At 37.9% G+C, this 19,970-nt stretch overlaps 1 protein-coding gene across 1 annotated transcript in view; it reads left to right on the plus strand.

Moving 5' to 3' along the window:
* BZW2 (basic leucine zipper and W2 domains 2) overlaps positions 1 to 19,970 on the plus strand; it is a 56,144-nt gene that overhangs the window by 17,913 nt on the left and 18,261 nt on the right. The window contains exons 2-6 of the mRNA XM_036406153.1: positions 2,132 to 2,196; positions 8,307 to 8,483; positions 9,574 to 9,677; positions 12,791 to 12,856; positions 18,761 to 18,896. Of these exons, the coding sequence (XP_036262046.1) occupies positions 2,139 to 2,196; positions 8,307 to 8,483; positions 9,574 to 9,677; positions 12,791 to 12,856; positions 18,761 to 18,896 (541 nt within the window). The 5' untranslated portion in view covers positions 2,132 to 2,138. The remainder of the gene's footprint in view (positions 1 to 2,131; positions 2,197 to 8,306; positions 8,484 to 9,573; positions 9,678 to 12,790; positions 12,857 to 18,760; positions 18,897 to 19,970) is intronic.

Below are 19,970 nucleotides of genomic sequence, written 5' to 3' on the forward strand. Positions count from 1 at the left end.
TTGCTTGACATTTTCTTTGCAAACCTTTTGGGGTCCTCTTGCTATCTCTTGAAATGAATGTTTTTAGAATAAGGTGTAAGGTGTCCAGGCAAAACATAAAAACAAGTCAAAAATACCTAGGTGAATGTTATAGATCATTCTCTTTACAAATAACTGAAGGACAGAAAGACAAAGCAGATAAGTATGTCAGATCTAGCCAGTCACTGGCTAGAGGCTGGGCTGTTGCTCATCCCTGTAGATTGCTAGATTATCTGCCTAATTAATTTATAAAGCACCTCCTGTTCCTCTAACACTGAGCTGTCTCATCAGGGGAAAGAGCCTTTTGAGCTCTGCTGTGAAGGCACTCCTGGATCCTACAGCACTTTGAAAGATCCCATGATACCGTGGTTGGCCATGTTTAACTCTTTGCAGATGAGCAGAACATTTTTCCAGAGGATGTTAAGTGTTGCAGTTGTTTTGAAATGCTCCTTGGTCTGTTACAACTGCAGCTTTAAATCTCAGTGATGAGTGTGAATCTCAGTTGAACTGCTTGTTGTGTGTTTGTGGTTTTGTGACTTACAGGAAGCAAACCTTGACTCTAAACTGTACTGGCTATTTCCAGTTCGTGTGCCTGCGTGCGGAGTTTTTGACTGTGGATAAGTGGTAAACCTAGACTAGAAGGAAGTGATTTGCCAAGTAAAACATTTGAAATGCTGCAAAAGTGGCCAGCTAGGAATGCTGCCACTACAGGTCTGGTGAATGGGAACACATTGTATAGCTGGAGCATTGTTAAGAGAGTTAAATGAACTTTCAGGGGTAGAGAAAACACTACTTGGATAGTAACGTGTGATTGATGGCTTTCTCAGCCATGGAGCTTGAATTTCTTTTCATTTGTGGTAGAGGAAGCATGTTGGCAAATCTGTGTACTTCTAAAGTAGACCTGCAGAGTCCACAATGAAGAAATACAAATAATACAGATTTCTGTAAAACTTAAGTTATTAGAAGAACATGCTCAAAGTCTTGCATGAGAAGGCTTAATTCTGGACAAGCAACTCATATGTAACAGTGACCTAATGGCCTGCAGAGTGTGAAGTAGGTGGCCTCTAAGTGTCAGGGCTGGCAGGTGCTGTGGGCAGGACACGGTGATGACCTGTGGTGATTCCTAGTTCTGCAAAGCTTCCTTTTAATTGCTGCTGTTTGCATTCAGCTCTTGGTTTAGCTGCTCTTTGCATAAGCTAAGTTTTGTGCGATGAAACTGATTGTATCCAAAGCTTAAAAATAGTTTTGTTTTCTTTAGATAAAATGACATTAATATTTTATCACTTCCCGATTTTTTTGACATTGTGTGTTGAGATTTGTTGTAAAGGTCTGAAGTAATACATTAATATATTATCACTTCCCAATTTTGTTGACATTGTGTGTTAAGATTTGCTGTAAAGGTCTGAAGTCATACAAGCTCAGTATTTTTTACTGTTGTATGATGTGCCATGTAGGTCCTTAACTCTGTATTTATGCTCAAAGTTGACGGGGCGAGGGATTTGTTTATCTTCTATTATTTTTACAACACCCACATGCTTTTAAGAACTGAAAGTTGCTAAGATACAGTGATGCTTGTAAGAAATGTTTGATTAGAATTTGATGGTTAAAGCACTGTCTTTATGGTTAGACCACAAAATCTCGTCTTGAGCTGGACAGTGCATAACCCTGGGCATGCATCTGCCCGGTGACCGTGCCAGAGGGTGAGACCTGTGCCATGCTGAGCCTCACCAGGATGATTCCCAGTCTTCTGCCTTAGTGGCTTCTGTGCCCCAGCATCCCCATGGGCTGCATGGGCAGTGGTTGTGTACCCCTGCCCCAGCAGTAAGGGCAGTGACTCCATCACCTTCCCAGTCAGTTTTGAATCTTCACAGTTTTTTACAGAGATGCCAACAGCCAGGTTTTAAGAAAAACACATCTTAATGAAGTTATCCTTGGATTGTAGTGCTCTTCATCTTAAAGATAATGTGAATTACTCTTGGAAAATGTGTTAAGAATTTTCTTTACCTGTCATATGTTGGGATTTTGCTACACTGAGTCTTTATTTTGCCTTTAGATTAAATTATTGCTGTAAATGATAGAGTATAAATATTTTTCCCTTTCTTTCTTTCTCCAGAAATTTTATGAATAAGAATCAGAAGCCGGTGCTAACAGGCCAGCGGTTCAAAACTAGGAAGAGGGGTAGGTTGCATTACAATTTTTGCTTTATTTTCTTCTTTGTTAAAATGACTAGAAACAGAGCAGTTGGAATGGTCGAAAGTTCAGCTGAAGGCTTTTTCTCCCCTTCTTTTCAGCCATGTTAAAATTGAAGATGTTACTTTTAACTAAGCTCTATGAATTACATTATTTTCACTATCTACCCTAGGACTTGATATAAATTTGAGTTATGAGATATGAAGTCTTGTGGAGGCTTCAGTTAAAGATTAGATGCTAAATGAATTTATAATATATTTGCATATGATAAAGAAAACTTGTTAGATGTTTGGTTTCGGTGTTTCTTAAAATGTCCTTTCAACTAAGAAAGCAAAATATGAGCTTTTATTTAAAGTTGTGTAAAGAAAACTACCTGGGCTTTTTTTGGTTTGATTTTCATTTTTACGTCATTGACTCAGATTAATGCCATGTCTGTAAGTGAACCTTTCTTATCTAAAAAGGAATTTTCTCACCTTCCTTCTCCATGAGATGGTCAGATCATCTCACTGGCCCTGTTTTCAGGTCAGAAGGAGGTCAGGAACTTCCTCTTTCACAAATATTTATTTCTCCTGCGTTAGTGTAGCCTTTTTTGTTTTTTATTGTTTAAATAAAACAATTGTGTGAGTCCCAATTTACTCATTGTGATACTGATTTTCTGTAAACATGACCAACACTTTAAGTACAGCAGAGCAACCATTTTTAAAGAAAGCTGAGTGGTGCTGATTGTACCATCCAGGTATCTGGCACAGCAGATACCATCCTAACATGCTTGCTTATACCATACTCAGAATTCATTTGTTGCAGTTTGGGTGACTGGGATGAATGCCCAACAGTCTGAGGCAGAGTGACAAAATACATGTAATTGTTTATTTTATTCCCTTCCTGCTCTCCCACCAAAAAAAACAAGTGTGGTTTGTGAAAAGAAGGATTAGATTTTTTGGTGGTATAATAGTAGATTATTACAGCAGACAAGTGGGGTTCCTGTCTGTCATGAAACAGACTTTTTCCATCTTGTCTTTCCTGTTTCTGATCAAAAGCTAACATGTCTTAAAAGCTTATCTAAATGTCTTGTGACAGAAAATGTAAATATGAGCATTTCTTAGTGTGGATGAGAGAAACAAAAAGAGTTGGTAAACTTTCTCAGAAAATTTCAAATTCTGTCACAACTCTGTAGAGCTGAATGATGAGTGTCTAGAGATCTAGGATGATCATGAAGCTTAGGTAGGAATTGTAAAATAGTTTGGTTTCAGTCATGTTAAAAAGCAGTGCCAGCTTTCTCTCATCTTTCCTCCCTTGCACCCAGCGCTTCTTCAATTTGTTTCACTAGTACAGTCTCTTAAATGCAAAATGTCTTTCCTATGGTGCATATGCAATGTTTGTAAGGATAACTAATTAAAAAAGAAACCAGTATTGTCTGTAATTAAATATCATGGTGCTCCAGTAATTAGTGGGATTAACTTCCTATCAGTGCGGTCGAGAGCATTATGCAGTGGGAGCTGTGCACTGCAGTAACTCCCAACCATACAGATGTAGCCAGAGGAGGGGAATTAGCAACCCCTAAAGAAATCTGTCTGTCAGATCAGCCAGTAGAAGCACTCAGATATGCACACTGCTGGATTGATCCCATGTATTTTTCAGTCTAGGTCAGTCAGTTGTGGTAAATACGTTATTTGATAAACTTGTCTTAGAAAATATTCTCTCTCTCATAGAGACTTTCACCTTATGTTTTCCACTGAGTTTGGCATCATCTGTCATAGTACAGCTTTGGTCTTTAGCTGCTATTTAATATAAGCAATAATTAGAATAAATAAAGATACTTGATTTGCAATTCTGTGCCTACACCTTGGATTTCTGTTTACAGTGATTAGAAGTAGCCCTAGATAACTCACTGATTACATGGAAGAAAGAAAAGACATGAGGGGAGGTCTGAAAGATTGGTTGGAGTGTTTCTTTTGAGAGAGGTTACTTAAATGGGATTGTGGATATTTAGTGGCTTTAATATAGAAATTTTAACGTGCAAACACTTTCTGTACTCAAAGCATAAAATCTCTTCTTCAAAAGTAGTGTCATCCTGGTTGCCTTAATATTTTAATAGCCTGCTTAGAAATGTATAGATACTTGGTTCTTTCTAGAGGCAGAGTGTTTGAGGAAAAGAAATGGCTTCCAAGTATGTTTATTCCCTTAGATTTTCAAATACTTTTGTATCACAGCAGTGCCACAGGTTGTTAGGTCTTTGGCTTAAGACTAGATTATACTATTGGGTTTTTTTTATGCTGAGTTTCAGTATACCAGAGAGTCCCAAAATGTCACCCAGGCAGGACAGAGTGCAGCAGCTGTGGTTTGACCATGACATTTTGGTTTTTGGAGACTGTACTGTGGCATGTATCAGTAGGGGTCTGAAACATGCACATGCTGGGGACAGTGAGCTGCTTGTTTTTACCCATTTGTGTCCCATGGTACTCCTTTGTGCCTTCTGCAGATCCCTGGAGCACTGTCATCTCAGCAAGGTGTGACACTGCAGTCAGGCATCTAATAAAATTAATGCATATGTGAGCTCTTACCACTGGTCAGCTAGCTGCAACTAATCTCAGGTTGTGAAAAACTTCTGAGCTTTCAGAGAGCAAAAAAGAATAATACAATGTTTTTCAATTTAAAGTTTGAAAGTATGCTTAGTGTGTAAAATATCTTTGAGAGAGAACCATGGAGGAGGTTGTAAATCTCTTTCTAGTTATATTGATTAACCAAATGAAAGAAATCAGCCTTGCATGCAGTATATATAGTGGCAGACATTCAAATCACTTTAAAAAGATTTGAAGGAAGAAAAATTATGCTGTTAAGGGAAGAACCTTCCAAGGGAAGGAGGCATCTCACAGTTCCTATCAATCTAGGCAAATAAAATAGTTTGGTCAGTTCTTGGTATAATCTCTGTACCTGTTGAATATTCCTTTTTCAGTGAGGGTCAGCAGTAGTTGGTGTCTGGCCAGTACTTGTGTTTATGGAGCTATATTTGTGGAGATAAGAAAATTATCTAATAAAAAGTCAATATTAACACCTTTATGTTACCTTGTTTGGCCTCTCTTCTTACTTCATGTTATCTTTTTTCTTCCACAGAATTACAGTTGTGGGCCTTCTGTTGAAGTGATAAAATTAATTAAGGACAGAACTATGAATGTACTTGGTGATTTTCTTAGAAGCAAAAGATAGGAAATAAGGATCTAGGAACATGCTGAAAATGAAAAGCTGTGTATAGCACTGCTGCAGTGGATATTGTGTGCATCACATCTGCAAGCTACACCTGCCTCTGCCAGCCCATGATTGGATCTGTGCTTGTTTAGTAATTGTGCACTTGACAGCTCAACAGACTGTCACCACTTGTTGGTGATGGCTTCTTACTCACCCTCTTGTAATACATCAGCATGTAAATTCCTCTTCAGTACATAAGTTTGGTAGGGAAATGTTTCAATAAAATTATAAATAATTTTTCATGCAATGAATTCACCTCCTGTTCCTGGGTAAATTTTTAGATTGTGATAGACAAGAAAATAATAGGGTAATTATTACTACAGATAAGAGGAAGACTTCTGGGGCAGGGAAAGAATCTCTTTTAAATAGCTAAGAAATATTAATCATGGTATTTGTGTTTGTACTGAGCACTGTGTACCCATGATACCAAGCCTATAATACCTTCTAGTTTAGATGAGAACATCTTAAATTTTTACATAAAATACATTTTAAAAAGTAAAACAGGATTTTTTTTCAGCTCTTAAAACAAAGGTCTCTCTTCTTGCTGGTTGATGTGTCATCAAGCATTTTTAAATTCTTTTTACTCTTCAAATAATACATACTTACTTGGCAATCCCAAAGAGAATAATTGCACTCAGATGCTTGTTTATGGGTGGAACTGTGTTTCTTGTGCACAAGTAAAACTGCCTGAAGTACACATACTGGAGTACTTTCAGTAAAAGACTGGTTTGTTTCTTGCTTGGTTGGCTGCTTTGTTCTTTGGTTTGGGTTGGGTTTTGTACTTCAAGTTGGAGGAGAGCTGCGACTGAGTGTTTGGTAACAGGTCTGGTGACTTGGAAGGGATTCCAGTAGCATGCTTCTCTCTGGGCATTTTTTCCTTGGAGCAAAGGCACATACTTCAATTCTCTTCTCAACCTCCTGGTTTGTCCCTGATGGCTGTGCCCTGCAGATAGGAGAGGTGGTTCCTCAAAACACAGACTCCAGGGTTTCATCACAGCCAAAGTCAAGATAACATGGTTGAGAGCCTGAACATTCCAAGGTCTGGTGTGAAGTAAAAGCCTGGGAAGAAGTCATTTGCAGTCCAGAGAAGGGGCATTATTGAGTAGTGAGTGTATTGGGTGCTGAGAGCAGGGTGGTGGAGAATCTAGGTTGGCCTTGTGTTTGTGTGCATCACTTCAGGGGGAGCCAGAGTTGGGAGCAGATGTTGCTTGAGCATATGTATGGGTGTCCATGGAATTGTCTCAGTTTTGGTCTGAGGTCAGATTTGGGGGATGGAGAAGCAATCCATGTGGAGATGGGTGGTAGACTCAGTCATGAAAAGCTCGGAAAAAAAAGGGGATCCTACAGTCTTGCAGTGCTTAGTGCTTGAGAGACAGCCCTTGAACTGCAGCTGGCTCCTTGAAAGGACAAGTGGACTAATCCACTGAGCTTCCCAGTGGCTGGGACACTGAGTGGAAGGGACTGCTTTATGCCTTCCAGGTACAATTGCTGTGGAAGAAGGGGATGCATTGGAAGTGGAAGAGAATGTGTGAGTGAGGTACTGAAAGTGCTAGAATGAGTGCTCCCCAGGTACATGCAGCAGAGGAGAGAGAACTTTGCTGTATGAGAAATAGAAAAGCTATCTAAAGTAGGAATTGTCTGTGAAACAGTTATTCAATTGCCATGAAAGTACCATGGCAGGAAGGAAGAGATTAGGGAAGAGAGGCTGTTAAAAAGCAAGGTCTCTTGTTTAAGGCCTGGGATGAAAAGCTGCACTATGAGTAGCAGGGAACAGAAGCCTGCAGCCAGAGGATGCATAAAGGCCAGAACCTCTCACAAAAAGTCTACAAGAGTTGCAGCTGGCATATTTCAGACTGCTTTAGCATATGTTTAGACAGAAATTTAACCAATCCTCAATTACCTTAGTAAGTAAAAATCTGTGGATTGATCCTCTGGGTATTTTCTCAAGAACTTGTATCAGTGTTTGTGTCAGCAGGTGATAACAACCCTGGGTATGAGTGCACAGAACAGCTTGCAATTTTGTTTCTGAAGTTCAAGTTATTTTAACAGTAACAGGCATTTAATTTGTGCCCTTTTATAAAGGCAGGGCAGGTTTTCTTAAGAAGCTTCAAGTGGCCACAGTAAGCTGTTAACTGCGTGGGCAAAAAGGCAGTAGGAGGTATGGTTAAATCTACATTAGAGTTATCTGGAGGTTGCAGTTGTTTCTGTTGTGACTAATGACCTTGACACAGGGACTTTGGGGGTCAGGCTGTGCCTTAATTGAATTCAGCAAGGGACAGCTGTGGAAAAAGCAATGTGAGTGCTTTGTTCATAGTGCTGCTTAGGTCTGTGAATATAAAGATAGACAAATTCTTGATTGCATTGTGTTGCCTTAAATGTTTATTCAAAAACTAGTTTATTAATAACTCAGTCTCCTGTTTTTCCTGAAGACTCTTTTTGAAAACATTTTAGTTATGTGACCATAGTTATTAGAAGAAAAATAGCAAGAGATGAAAAGTGAAGTGTTCATACATTGAGATTATGTACTCATACCTTGGCATTCCCATTATTCTGCTTTCAGAACAAGAGAAGAGTGTGAAGTTTGAAAACAATAGTTGCTTTTCCTTTATGTTCCCATATGTTTATGTGTGTTTTGGTGTTGGGAGATGATGAGGAGAGGGGAAGCAAGGGTAAACACTACAGAATTTCTAGAAATTATACAAGCCAAACAAACTTCTGGTGTGTTGACCAGAATGAGAAGAGTATTTTAGGTGCCATGGTCCTTTCAATTGCTGACTGATACAGGATGTTAACAAGTTTTGAAACTGACACTCTCTCTCTCTCTCTCTCCTTCTCCTTCTTTCTCTCTGTTTCAGATGAAAAGGAGAAATTTGAACCCACAGTCTTCAGGGATACAATTGTTCAAGGCCTCAATGAAGCTGGGAATGATCTGGAGGCTATAGCCAAGTTTCTGGATGCAGCAGGCTCCCGACTTGATTATCGCCGCTATGCTGACACACTCTTTGATATTTTGGTAGCTGGCAGCATGTTAGGTAACCTGCAGAATATCTGACAGAGAATGTTGATGATCAGCCTTGCTTGCTTCTTTTGAGATGCTGTCTTCCTCTACAGTGGAAATTATAGCCTGTATTAAATTTCAGTGCTTGCATCTCATATCATAGCGCTGTTTGTTGTTTGTCGTGCAGTAATACCTCGGTATTTTCTGGATACTGCTCTCAGAAGCCTTCTGTCTGAGCTAAACCAGCATATAATTGCAACAGCAAAGAGAATGAGACATGCTAACTAGGGGAAACAGAAGGATTTATTAGCATGAAAAGGTGCACTCCAGGTTAAGAGCTGCTGCAAATCTTGCTTTGTAGATGGTGCAACAAAAGGTAGCACAGAGAAGTGAAGGATAATGAGGTGTGCTTTGTGGATGTTCACGGGACTTTTCTACTTGGTATCAGTGGCAGCTTCTGGCAAAAACATACTTTTCACTTTCCTCTTTATTTTGAGTAAGTTGTCTCCTTTTACTGGTCATATTGCTTTGACTCCTGCTTCCTGCTCTTTGGTATGTAAGAAGAAAATATGCTTTTGTAAGATTTAGGTAGTGCAGGAAACAGCAGCTATATACTTAGGAAATACCTAGGAAAAAACTCTCGACAAAATAGGCCAGTGTTTTGAATGTTTACATGAGCTTGGTAAGCATTAGAGGGACTTAGCAGGATATTCCCAGTACTCAGATTGCTAACACAGTGCTAATACTTCTCTCTTTGGGAAGGATTTACGTTATTGTGGTGTTTAAAGAATTAAAATAATGTGTAAGGGTTATGCTCCAACCCAGAGCTGTTTGATCACTGTGTTCTCAAGACCAGCTGAGATTCCTTAGGGTGAGCTGAATCATTCAGTTCTGTGAGGACTGTGTGTTCTACAGTGCAGCATATCAGCCAGGTGTTCCTTCTGTCAGGTGCCACCACATCTTAGCAAAGTTTGGTCTGTCTCTGTTTCTCCCTCTCCCTGCTAACTGTTAGTGTGGCCTTTTGCCTCTGTGGTATTAACATAAGACTCACTAGACTTATTAAATCTTCGATTCTTTAAAGTAAGAAATGATTCCTTGCCTTTTTTTTTTCTCCTTTCTCACAGCTCCTGGAGGAACACGCATAGACGACAATGACAAGACCAAGATGACCAACCACTGTGTATTTTTTGCAGATGAAGATCATGATGCCATCCGAAATTATGCTCAGGTCAGTAAAGGCAGAGCTGATTACTGTTTTCCATTTATGTGTCAAAAGGGATTAGAGTGGAACATCTGCAGACTGTCTCGGCTGCACTAGGCTAGCTACAGACCAATTGAAAATCCTGTTAATCATTAATCTGCCCTAACACAGACATTTTAGGTAAGAAAATAGGATGTTTGAGATAATCTGATCACAGCTGGCAATGCTTTCTTTACATAAAGCAGTCTTGCTTATCACAGTCTACCATTGGTTGAGTCTATTTCTAGATATCACCCTTACTAATTTTGTTGACCTTTTCTGTGTGCAGACTGAAATATTTATATGACCATATTTAAAGAAACACGTGCACTGTATCATAAATTCAGCTTTTATAAGCAATGGTGTGGCCAGCAGGATCAGGGCAGTGTACATCTCCCTGTACTCAGCACTGGTGAGGCCACACCTCCAATCCTGTGTTCAATTTTGGGGCCCTCACTACAAGAAAGACATTGAGGTGCTGGAGAGTGTCCAGAGAAGGGCAGCAGAGCTGGAGAAGGTCTGGACCACAAGCCCTGTGAAGAGTAGCTGAGGGAGCTGGGGGTGTTTAGCCTGGAGGAAAGGAGGCTCAGTGGAAACCTTATCACTCTCTACAATTCCCTGAAAGGAGGCTGTGACCAGGTGGGGGTCTGTCTCTTCTCTCACGTAACAAGTGACAGGATGAGAGGAAATGGCCTCAAGTTGTGCCAGGTGAGGTTTAGATGAATATTAGGAAAAATTTATTCACTGAAAGAGTTGTCAAACATGGTATTAGACTGCTTAGGGAAATGGTGGAGTCACTAGTCTCAGGGATATTTAAGAGATCTGTAGACATGGTAGCCTAAGGCCATGTTTTAGTGGCACTAGGCACTGCTGGAATAACAGTTGGACTCTGTGGTCTTAAAGGTTTTTTCCAACCTAAACAATTTTATGAAGTGCATGAATGACAAAAAATATAAAGCTCACGCCTCCAACCTTTAGTTGCATAACTTGTTAGGAGTTAGGCATATATTCCAAGAGCTTTCATTTCTCCTGCATGTGTGATGTATCATTTCTTCCTGCAGGAATAAGGCTTGCATAAATAGGCCTGTGTGAAATTAATACAAAAAGCCAGTGAACCCTAAAAGATTCTTGAATAGAAACTAACTTTGGACAACTCCTTAATGGAAGGTAGTAATTATATGAGAAATTACAGTAAGAATTCTATAGAAAGTTCAAAGCCACCATGCAATTCTGGATACCAGTAGGATTGCATAAAAATGCAATACCCTTGCAACTCCCTATGTCAAAACTCTTACTGTTAATTAAGTATGTATTTATCTTTTTAAATCACTGGGTATTATTGGAATGCTGGAGACAGTGACTAAAAGAATAAAAGCTGCTGTCCTTGCTAAGGTGTTTAGGGTGATAAGTTCCTGGAAAAGTGCATAGCTGATTTAAAGAGTCCTGAGGTCAAAATCTGCATTGGTAAAAAATGTTTGCTTAATAGCAGAAAGCTCCTTTAAAAAACATCTAATTAATAATCTAAATCAGTGAAATATACTTATTTTTGGAAAGGGAGTCAACATTTCTTACACTTCAAAGTGTCAGCTTTATCATCTCTTGAAAACAGGGTATTCTGCTTCAGGAAAATCTCTGTTATCAGTAAATGCATTGATTCTGTCTTTTTGAATTTTAATATTTTAACGATCTTTTGAACAAAAATTGGCAGTGCCAGTCCTCCGAGGAGAAATTTAAAGTGAAAGATTGCATATTGAAAAATGGAAAGGAAGGCTTCACCTCAGGATTTGAAGGAGTGGAATTTTCAATGGATTCTCTGCACTTCAAACCAAAAGCCACCAAAATAAATCAACATTTTGTAATTAATGCCTGAAGAGTTGTGTCCTTTTATTGACCTTGCCATTTTTTCGTGCATAATGAAAAATAGAGCTCTTACTGTATTATGAAAATATGGAGTTAGTCTAAAATAGTATTTAGATCTTTTTTTAATCTAGAAGATACCTAGAAGGTAATTTCTTACTCTGTCTCCCAAGTAGCGTGGCTGGTTTTTTATGGATTTAGTTATGGAAATGATTAAAAGTGAAAAGTCTTCAACTCAAAAGACTGAAGTCAGTATTGATACTTTAGCTGATTATTTGCATATAAAGTCATGCTTCTGTCATTTACAGATACTTAAAAAATACGCAGAATTTTGTTTGGAAATACTAACAAGAATCTTCCTTTTTCATCTTATTTTATTACCATTCTGTGTGTCTCTACTTCTCAGCATGGCCACACTTGATTTTCCACTTTTTCTGAGGCAAAATACTACCAGTTAATATGTTTGGATGTATTTTATATTATGAAAACTGAATTGAAGCTTTCTAAACCTAATTTTCCTTCCTCCCCCATCCAGTGTGGCAATAATGTCATTTGTTCCCCACATAAACCTTTTTACCTGTGACAGTGAGTCATATGCTTTGATTCTTCATACAGCAGTGCAAGTGATGATTTGTTTATTTAATTTCTTATCTCTTCCTTCTTCACCTTCAATGAACTCTGCACCTGTGCTGCTTCTGATTTCATAGTCTTTGGTCACATGATGGGAAACAAATGGTCAAAACCGGAGAACAAGTGGTTCCAAAAACATAATTGTTGTAGAAGCTTTGGCAAATGTTCTTCCTTATTCTGTGACGGTAGTGTGTTTTGTTGTAAACATTTATGTTAGTTGATTTTCCAAGGTATTGCATCTTTTGAAGATGCCCAGCACCCTTACTCCATCAGCTGAGAGCTTCCCCAGGGCTGCATTATTGGAGGAAGGGTGCAGTTACCCTCCTCCTCCTCCTTCTCTCCCTTTCCTTTATCTATGGATAGGGTGAAAAGCAGAGAAGGAGAAAAAAATTTGAAAAACATGAAAATATTCAAACTGCAATAAATTCTCCAATTCAAGCATTGCTCTATGAAGCAAGAATCACAAAATTGAGAGAATGATGTTTCATGCTCTCCACGTGGCAGACAACACTAGAGAAATCATTCTGCAAGCTGCTTATTTCCCCTCACTTTTTTTGTAAAGAAAGATGGCTGTAATTGTTACACTTTTTAAATTAATCTGTGTTTATCTCTAGGTCTTCAATAAACTTATCAGGAGATACAAATATCTGGAGAAAGCATTTGAAGATGAAATCAAAAAGGTAATGTTGATGGCAGTCTTTACTGTAATGATAATATTTTTACTATATTTCTAATATAATTGTGTATGTACAAATGTGATGCTGCTAGGTGTTTTATTTAGCTCTACTGGTAAAGAGGATGGAATCTACAGGAGGCAGCTTTACTCTGCAAATTCAGCTCTGTGGGAATACTGCAGGAAGCACTTGATGTAGCATATTTCTGAATTAATGAGTCCTTTGGTTGCTGTGACCAAACTCATTTTCTTATTCCAGACTTTTTTGTGCAAAAGTTTGATACACTTTGGAATATACCTCTTAATGAGAAGTGGTATTACTGTCCGGCAAGCAGAACATCTCTCTGTTTTTTTCCAAAAAACAAATGCCAATCTGCTTTGCAGAATGTCTCTTGGTGTATGAATATTAAACCACTCCTGCACTGTGAAATGAATCCTAACCACAAGTTTTTTGTATTTGAGGCCACAGATATGAGTAAGAGAAAGTCCTCACCAGTGGCAGAGTGCTCAGGATTTGTCTGTTAGACTGTAGTGGCTATTTGTGGATACTGTTTTGTTTTGTGATGCTGAATTCTAAGGAGACAGGAAAAGCCAGGGTAAAAATGTTTGAAAAACAACATACAGATTTATTTTGTCTGAGTTCCTAGTAACAGATGTAAATATCTTTTTCTAGTGGCCTGAATAAGTAATAAACACTGTACTGTTCTGTAACTTAACAGGCATGCTGGTAGTGGCAAAACTTGTCCCATGACTAAAGTGTCATGTTTGTTAAACATAAAAATGTGTTTCCATATTATTTAAACATTAGAAAGGTTGCTGCAAGGGTCAAATGAGGGTACATTTGGAGCTTGGTACCTCACCAGCACTTCTTGTGCCTGAATTAATTTGGCTTTGATTTATACATTCTTGCTCATACAGGAAATTATTTTGACACTTGTGGCCAGCATGCCTATCAACTGATGCTGATTACTCAGTACATCATTCTAAAGACCTAAATTTACCTCTATCCCCACACAAATCTAATGTTCCTGCTGTTAATTACTGTAATCACTGACATGAGAAGCGCTGACTCACAGCATTCAAGTTTCAGAGAGTGCTCAGCATATTAAGTAAATGCCATGTCAATTCAAGCCGCCTCCGCTCGTTTCTGTAACTTGCTTGGCTTTGCATCCTCTTAAGCTTCCAAAAATTCACTTTGCACTCTTAGTGACAAGATGAGACTATGGCACCTCCACTGCCATTGCCTTTAAAACCCTTGAGGACTACTTATAGGTGCCTTTTGCTTACCTTCTCCCTCCCCCTGCTTGTGTGAATCCACAAAGTGGCTGTTTTCTCATTTATGAGGCTGCAGGGTTTTTAACCACTTAATCCTTTAATCCCTGCACGGTGAAATTTGTACAAGACTAGCTGCCCATGGAGGTCCAGAAAATAGATACATTTGCATTTCCAGAAGGTGTTTCTGCTAGACCAAAGATGGCTGCAGTTAGTCAGTGGTTTAATATGTAAGAGTGACTCGTTGACATTTTTTTGTGGGTCATTGTCCCAGCAATGAAAGTGATATTTCTGGCAGACTCATTAGGCAGATAGAGCACTTGGAAAATTAGCTCTTCTCATAGAAAAAGGCATGCCAAGAAAACCAAGGCGATACCAGCAGTTTCATGCTAAAGAAGCAGATGCTGTCAGTGGGACTTTTCTTTCAAGAGAGATTATCTTAGATAGCAGTATTTGCACAAGTATTTGCTTTATGTCTTCTAGATCACAACTTTCTCATTAGGACATTATTTTCTACCATCTTTTCCTTTTTGTCTGCTTCTAGCTTTCAGTTGTTTTATTTCTTAACTGTCTCCCCAAAATTGCCAGTTAATAATTTTTCTAATGGCATCAGCAAACCATATATCTAAAGTTTTACATCTAAATTATTTTGTGCAAGTAATTTCAACAGATGATGTTTAGATGCATTGCTTACTTGCTGTGTTTTGATGTAAGCACCTTAAATTCATATGAGAATGGCCCGATGTACTGGTATAGGTCATGACATTTTGTAATAGTTTCAATAAAATTCTAAGTTCCAAACTTGTGTTCTTCTTTCTCTACATAGGTATTTCCTTGGATGAAGAATCCAGTTATTATCTGTCTATTTAGTATGTTTGCATGTTTAGGCAATTTTCTATATAAACTTTTTAATATCAGAATTGAGATAAAGTACAGATTTTTTTTGTCTTAAGAGTGGTAAATGTTACCGAGTCATAGGAAGATGTCTGAACTGCTGGGAGATGCTGTAGCATCCACTATTTGTGTTCCTAGTTTCCTAATGAAAGAACTGTAAATTAAGCTAGGAATTAGGAAATAAGAGGAGAAGAACATTCTAAGATTGAATAGGGAGTAAGCAGAAGTGCTTTAAGATAGCCAAATAAAAGGCAAGACTCAGTCAGCAGGTATCTGTTGCTATATTAGCTGCCTTCTCCATTGCTGACAATTCAGTGCTGTCTGCAGATGTGACAAACTGTCAGCAGCAGACCAGTTCAGATAATGAAGACATAAAAAAACACCATGCTCCCTGTGTGGTAGAGTTCCTTAATTTTCACCATTTAAGATTTCTGGATCACAAGAAATCTTAAAATCACTAAAGTGATTAAAATCTTAAATCACAAGTGCTTCTGATCAGAAGCACTTGTTTTTCTTGTGTGCTTTTTAATGTTGCATTAATGTGTTTACTTGGGCACATCTTCTATACCCAGAAACTGTGCTTAAAAGACTTTTTCTTTAATGACAAAAACAGCATGGAACATCACATGAGGCCTGGTCTTGTGCTTATTAGACATTCTGAATTTCTGTTTATATCATTGGGAATTCTTATAGATATCACAGAAATACAAAATAATGAGCCAGAGCTGCCCCTTTTATGCCTGGAATGAGTTTGTTTCTAAGGAAAGCAGTAATGTCTGTGCTTAGCTAGCAGCAGGGAAGCATTAGCTTGGAGAATGTTCTGTGGGTGGTTGGGAACTATTCTGAAGTTTCTTGGATGTTTTGTGACTTCCCTACTGAGGTTTGTAATTGTGATGCTAAAAGAAAAGTGCTTAAAATAATCAGCAATGAAAATCTGAAGTAACAGCTTTGAACTGAAATTTAGGTTCTGTTTCATGGTTTTTAAAATGGGTTTATGAAAGATTTGGGTTTTTCTATCACCCAGTCTCCCCCTAAACTGTGTTTCACAACTGCTGGAAAGTATAGAATAGTATCCTTAAGCAGCAGAAAAGGACAAGTCTAGGTTTGAGCAGCTTTTGAAAAATATTAGTAAAACAAAAATTAGGCAAGTAGCACCAACAATACTTTAAGTAGCGAGGGGTGTATAGAAGATAAAAGTTCTGTTTAAAACAGAATTTTACATGAATGGATATAACTGTTCATGATCTACACATTACTGATAAAAGGATGGAGGTTGGAACTCAGAAGTATACCAAACCTGGTCTGTTACATTAAAGGGGTCAGTGTGACCACTTTCTAATCAAAATCCTCATCTATTGGTTATTTAGAAGCAAAAGAAAAAAGATTTAAGTGGGGTACAGAGAAATCTGAAGCTGTTTCCTCTTTATTAACAGTCTCAGTACTTCCAGGAAAGAGGTCTCATTTTGATTTTTTTTTTCTTGTGCAAATCTCATTTTAGTACAGTATTATTGATAAAGCTTTTATAAAGAAAGCTTTAAATCTACAGGCTTCCAGTTTACACTAGGATTATACTGAAATTCTGTAAGAATGTTCTGTTTTCCATTAAATGTGGCCCTGGAGTTCCTTTGCCTACACCATTAGTTAGTTGCTGCATTCGGAAATACAGCACATCATTTGTTTCTCAGGCATATATTTAGAAATAGTAACTCCATTCTTCTGCATCCCAAATTTTCTTGCATTTTGTGGTTGAGCCACAGTTTGCTGAAATAAAATTACACCTTGAGATTTGGTAGTTTCATAATTGTTCTTTTAAGCTAAAAGTGTGTGTTGCAGTCATTTGGCTGAAGCCCACTGAAAAAAAAAATTCCGAGTGATTTGTCTGTGGCTGAGTCATTCAGTCCTGTGTAAGCTGTAATTTAAAGCTGATGTTATTATGTAAGTGCTACTGTATGAATGAGGGTTTTTTTCAGTTCTGTTCACTGATGCAGAGCAGAACTATTCATAAAACACTGCATGAGATTTAATAACTTCGTTAGTTACCTGAATTTTTAAAACATCATTGCATTCAGAAAGTTTTACATTTGTTGATAAACTGCTTGGATATCTCAGAGAAGATCTCTCACTGTCCATGGTAACAAACAAGTTCAGGGACATGTGTCATATTCTGTCCCTTTGTATGGGTAGAATCTGATAATTAAGAAATACCCTAATCTGGAAACCCGGTGAGAATTTTCTATCAAAACAAACTGTTTTGCTTTAATTGCGTTTGTTGCTCATGTAGAAAAGAAAAAAGGGTGTCCTGACAGCAGAAGGTCAGGACATCCTTTTGGAAGGATACCATTTGTTCTTCCTTGTGAAGAAAAAAAAGAGTATTCTTTTTAACTGCAGAAAATTGTATCTGCAGTACTTTTTTTTTTTCCCTTCTTCTGTGGTGATGGTAAACTGTAAGCTAGCATCTGATGGAATCAGCAGCTTTTTGCATTGAATGAAGATGTCCTTTATTGTCTCACCTCTTTTTTCCCATCACCCATATTGTGGTAACTAGCAACACATTAAGAAAACATTATTGTTAACAGTAATGCCATTGACAAAATCTGATTCTGCATGGCTTTTTTTTCTGCTATAAAGGAAAAAGGGCATAATGTACTTCATCAATGTGCTCTCGAGGCAGTAATTTTAACGTATGAAATTAAGATTTTAAAAATAGACTTAGTTGCCAGTTTTAGAATTAAAAGGTGTATATATAGCTCAGATCTTCCAAGATGATGAGATTTGTAATTTTTTCTCAAGCTATTTGTTTTCTCTTGTAATTAGTACTGGGAATGGCAAGGACTTAAATCAGCCTGTGTTCCTGTCTGTCCTTTGTCAGCTTTATCAATAGTGTCTGAACTTGAAATATATTTCTTATTTTAGCCAGTAAAAAAATCTGTTGTAATTGTGCTGTGTTCCCTAAAAGAAAACCAGGAAATTTTCCCATCCTTTTATTGTTTCCATGAGCAATAGTTTTTGAAAGCTAGAAAACAAATTGTAACTCTGTACGGCTTAGCTGGAAGTCTGAAGATGGGAATAGGCAGGCTCCTGTAATTGCTGTGTCTCTCAAGCCTGTGGCAAGTACTTTTGTCTTTACACATGCATACATATATTTGGAGAAGACAGGTGTTTTATACCTAAGGCTGTTTTATACCTATCCTTCACAGAATCATAGAATGGCTTAGGCTGGACCTTAAAGAATCATGGAATGGCTTTGGACCTTAAAGACCATCTAGCTCCAAACTAGATGGGCCAATCTGCTATGGGCAAGGACATGTTTTACTAGACCAGGTTGCTCAGAGCTCTGTCCAACCTGGCCTTGAACACTCCCAGGGATGGAGGAGCATCTACAACTTCTCTGGCAACCTATCCCAAAACCTTGCCACCCTCACAGGAAAGATTTCTTTGTAATATCTAATCTAAGCCAGCTTTCTTTCAGTTTGAAGCCATCCCCCCTTCTCCTGTGAGTACCTGCTCTTGTAAATAGTCTCTCTACATCTTTTTTGTAGGCTTCCTTCAGGTACTGTCTTGTGTTCTTGGAGAAAGTGAAATTACAAGGGATCAGTGAAATGACACTGTCGTGCTTCTGAGTATATTTTGATGTGATTGCTGTGATTTGTATTGAGACTTCTCAAGAAATAAGAAATAAATCTGTTAATTACTGCCTGTTGTCTACCTGTGCCTCAAATATTTTTTTTTCTTGTCTGGCCCACAGCTCCTGTTGTTTCTTAAAGCCTTTACTGAGACGGAGCAGACAAAACTGGCAATGCTTTCTGGCATCCTGTTAGCCAATGGGACTCTTCCTGCTACAATTTTAACAAGCCTCTTCACTGACAATATAGTCAAAGAAGGTAATGTTCCATATCTTTCCTTATCTTAGCTTTTTTATAAGAGATGTATTTTATTGTAACATGTTATATATGTTGCAATAAAATGGAAGTTGGAAACTTGTGAATGTACAACAGAATCAGAATTTTAAAGCAGAAGCATATACAGACAGCAGTGCCCAACATACTTTTTGAAATCTTGTAAGAGGCCAGTCAGACAGAAAAAAAGCCACAAAACAAAAACCCCAGAGGATTTATGGTTTTTTGGAAGTCATACTTGCGTATGCAAAGTTGTAGAATTTATGTGTTATTGTGGTACTATAAAGTTGTGAAGTATAATATCTGTTCCTGAGATAGATCTGGCATTTCTTCAAGTGTTGCTAATATCTTGTGAGTGAGAAGTGAGACAGATCCCATGTAGGCCAATGGGATATTGCAGAAGAAAAATCAATCCCGCATTTTGCCTTCATACTAGTAGTGATCAGTGACTGATGAACTTTCTCATGAATTTGTGTTTATTACATGATGAGTAAGTGAGTTCTCTCAGTCTTAGGGTACAAGGCCTTTTAGAGATTACTTTATTTAAGGATTTTGTTATATATTTATAGGATGTACCTTGGAGACCTGATTTTACAACTGCTTGCTCAACAGTTTCTTTCTCTGACAGTTCTGACTACCTGGCACGATTGCAAATGTACTGGTTGTGTTGAACAGTTTTCATGACCTTTTTTTTTGGTTTTGTTAAAGAGTTATGTATATGCTAGAATGTATTCTAATTTTCATTAAAAAAATCATTCTAACTTCATGTTCTCATTTGCAGCATGCTAACCATTACATTTGTTTTCTAAATGCTGCAGAAAGAAAAGCCACAGCTGCAGCTTTGCTTTGTCATCACTCATGGCTTTTGAAATCAGAATTAAACTAGGGAAAATCTCAAACAAAAGCACTAATCCATGTGTTTAGGATGATTGTCTGCAATGCATTTAAATGAAAGTCTTCCTAGTTATGGGAAGACAAGAGCCATTGGAAAACCCAAATTTTTAAAAATCATGGAAATTTAGCATTTTAAATTTAGCATTTTAAGAATACAGTTCTTAT

The sequence above is a fragment of the Molothrus ater genome, chromosome 1 (assembly GCF_012460135.2).
Source record: "Molothrus ater isolate BHLD 08-10-18 breed brown headed cowbird chromosome 1, BPBGC_Mater_1.1, whole genome shotgun sequence".
Lineage (NCBI taxonomy): Eukaryota > Metazoa > Chordata > Aves > Passeriformes > Icteridae > Molothrus > Molothrus ater.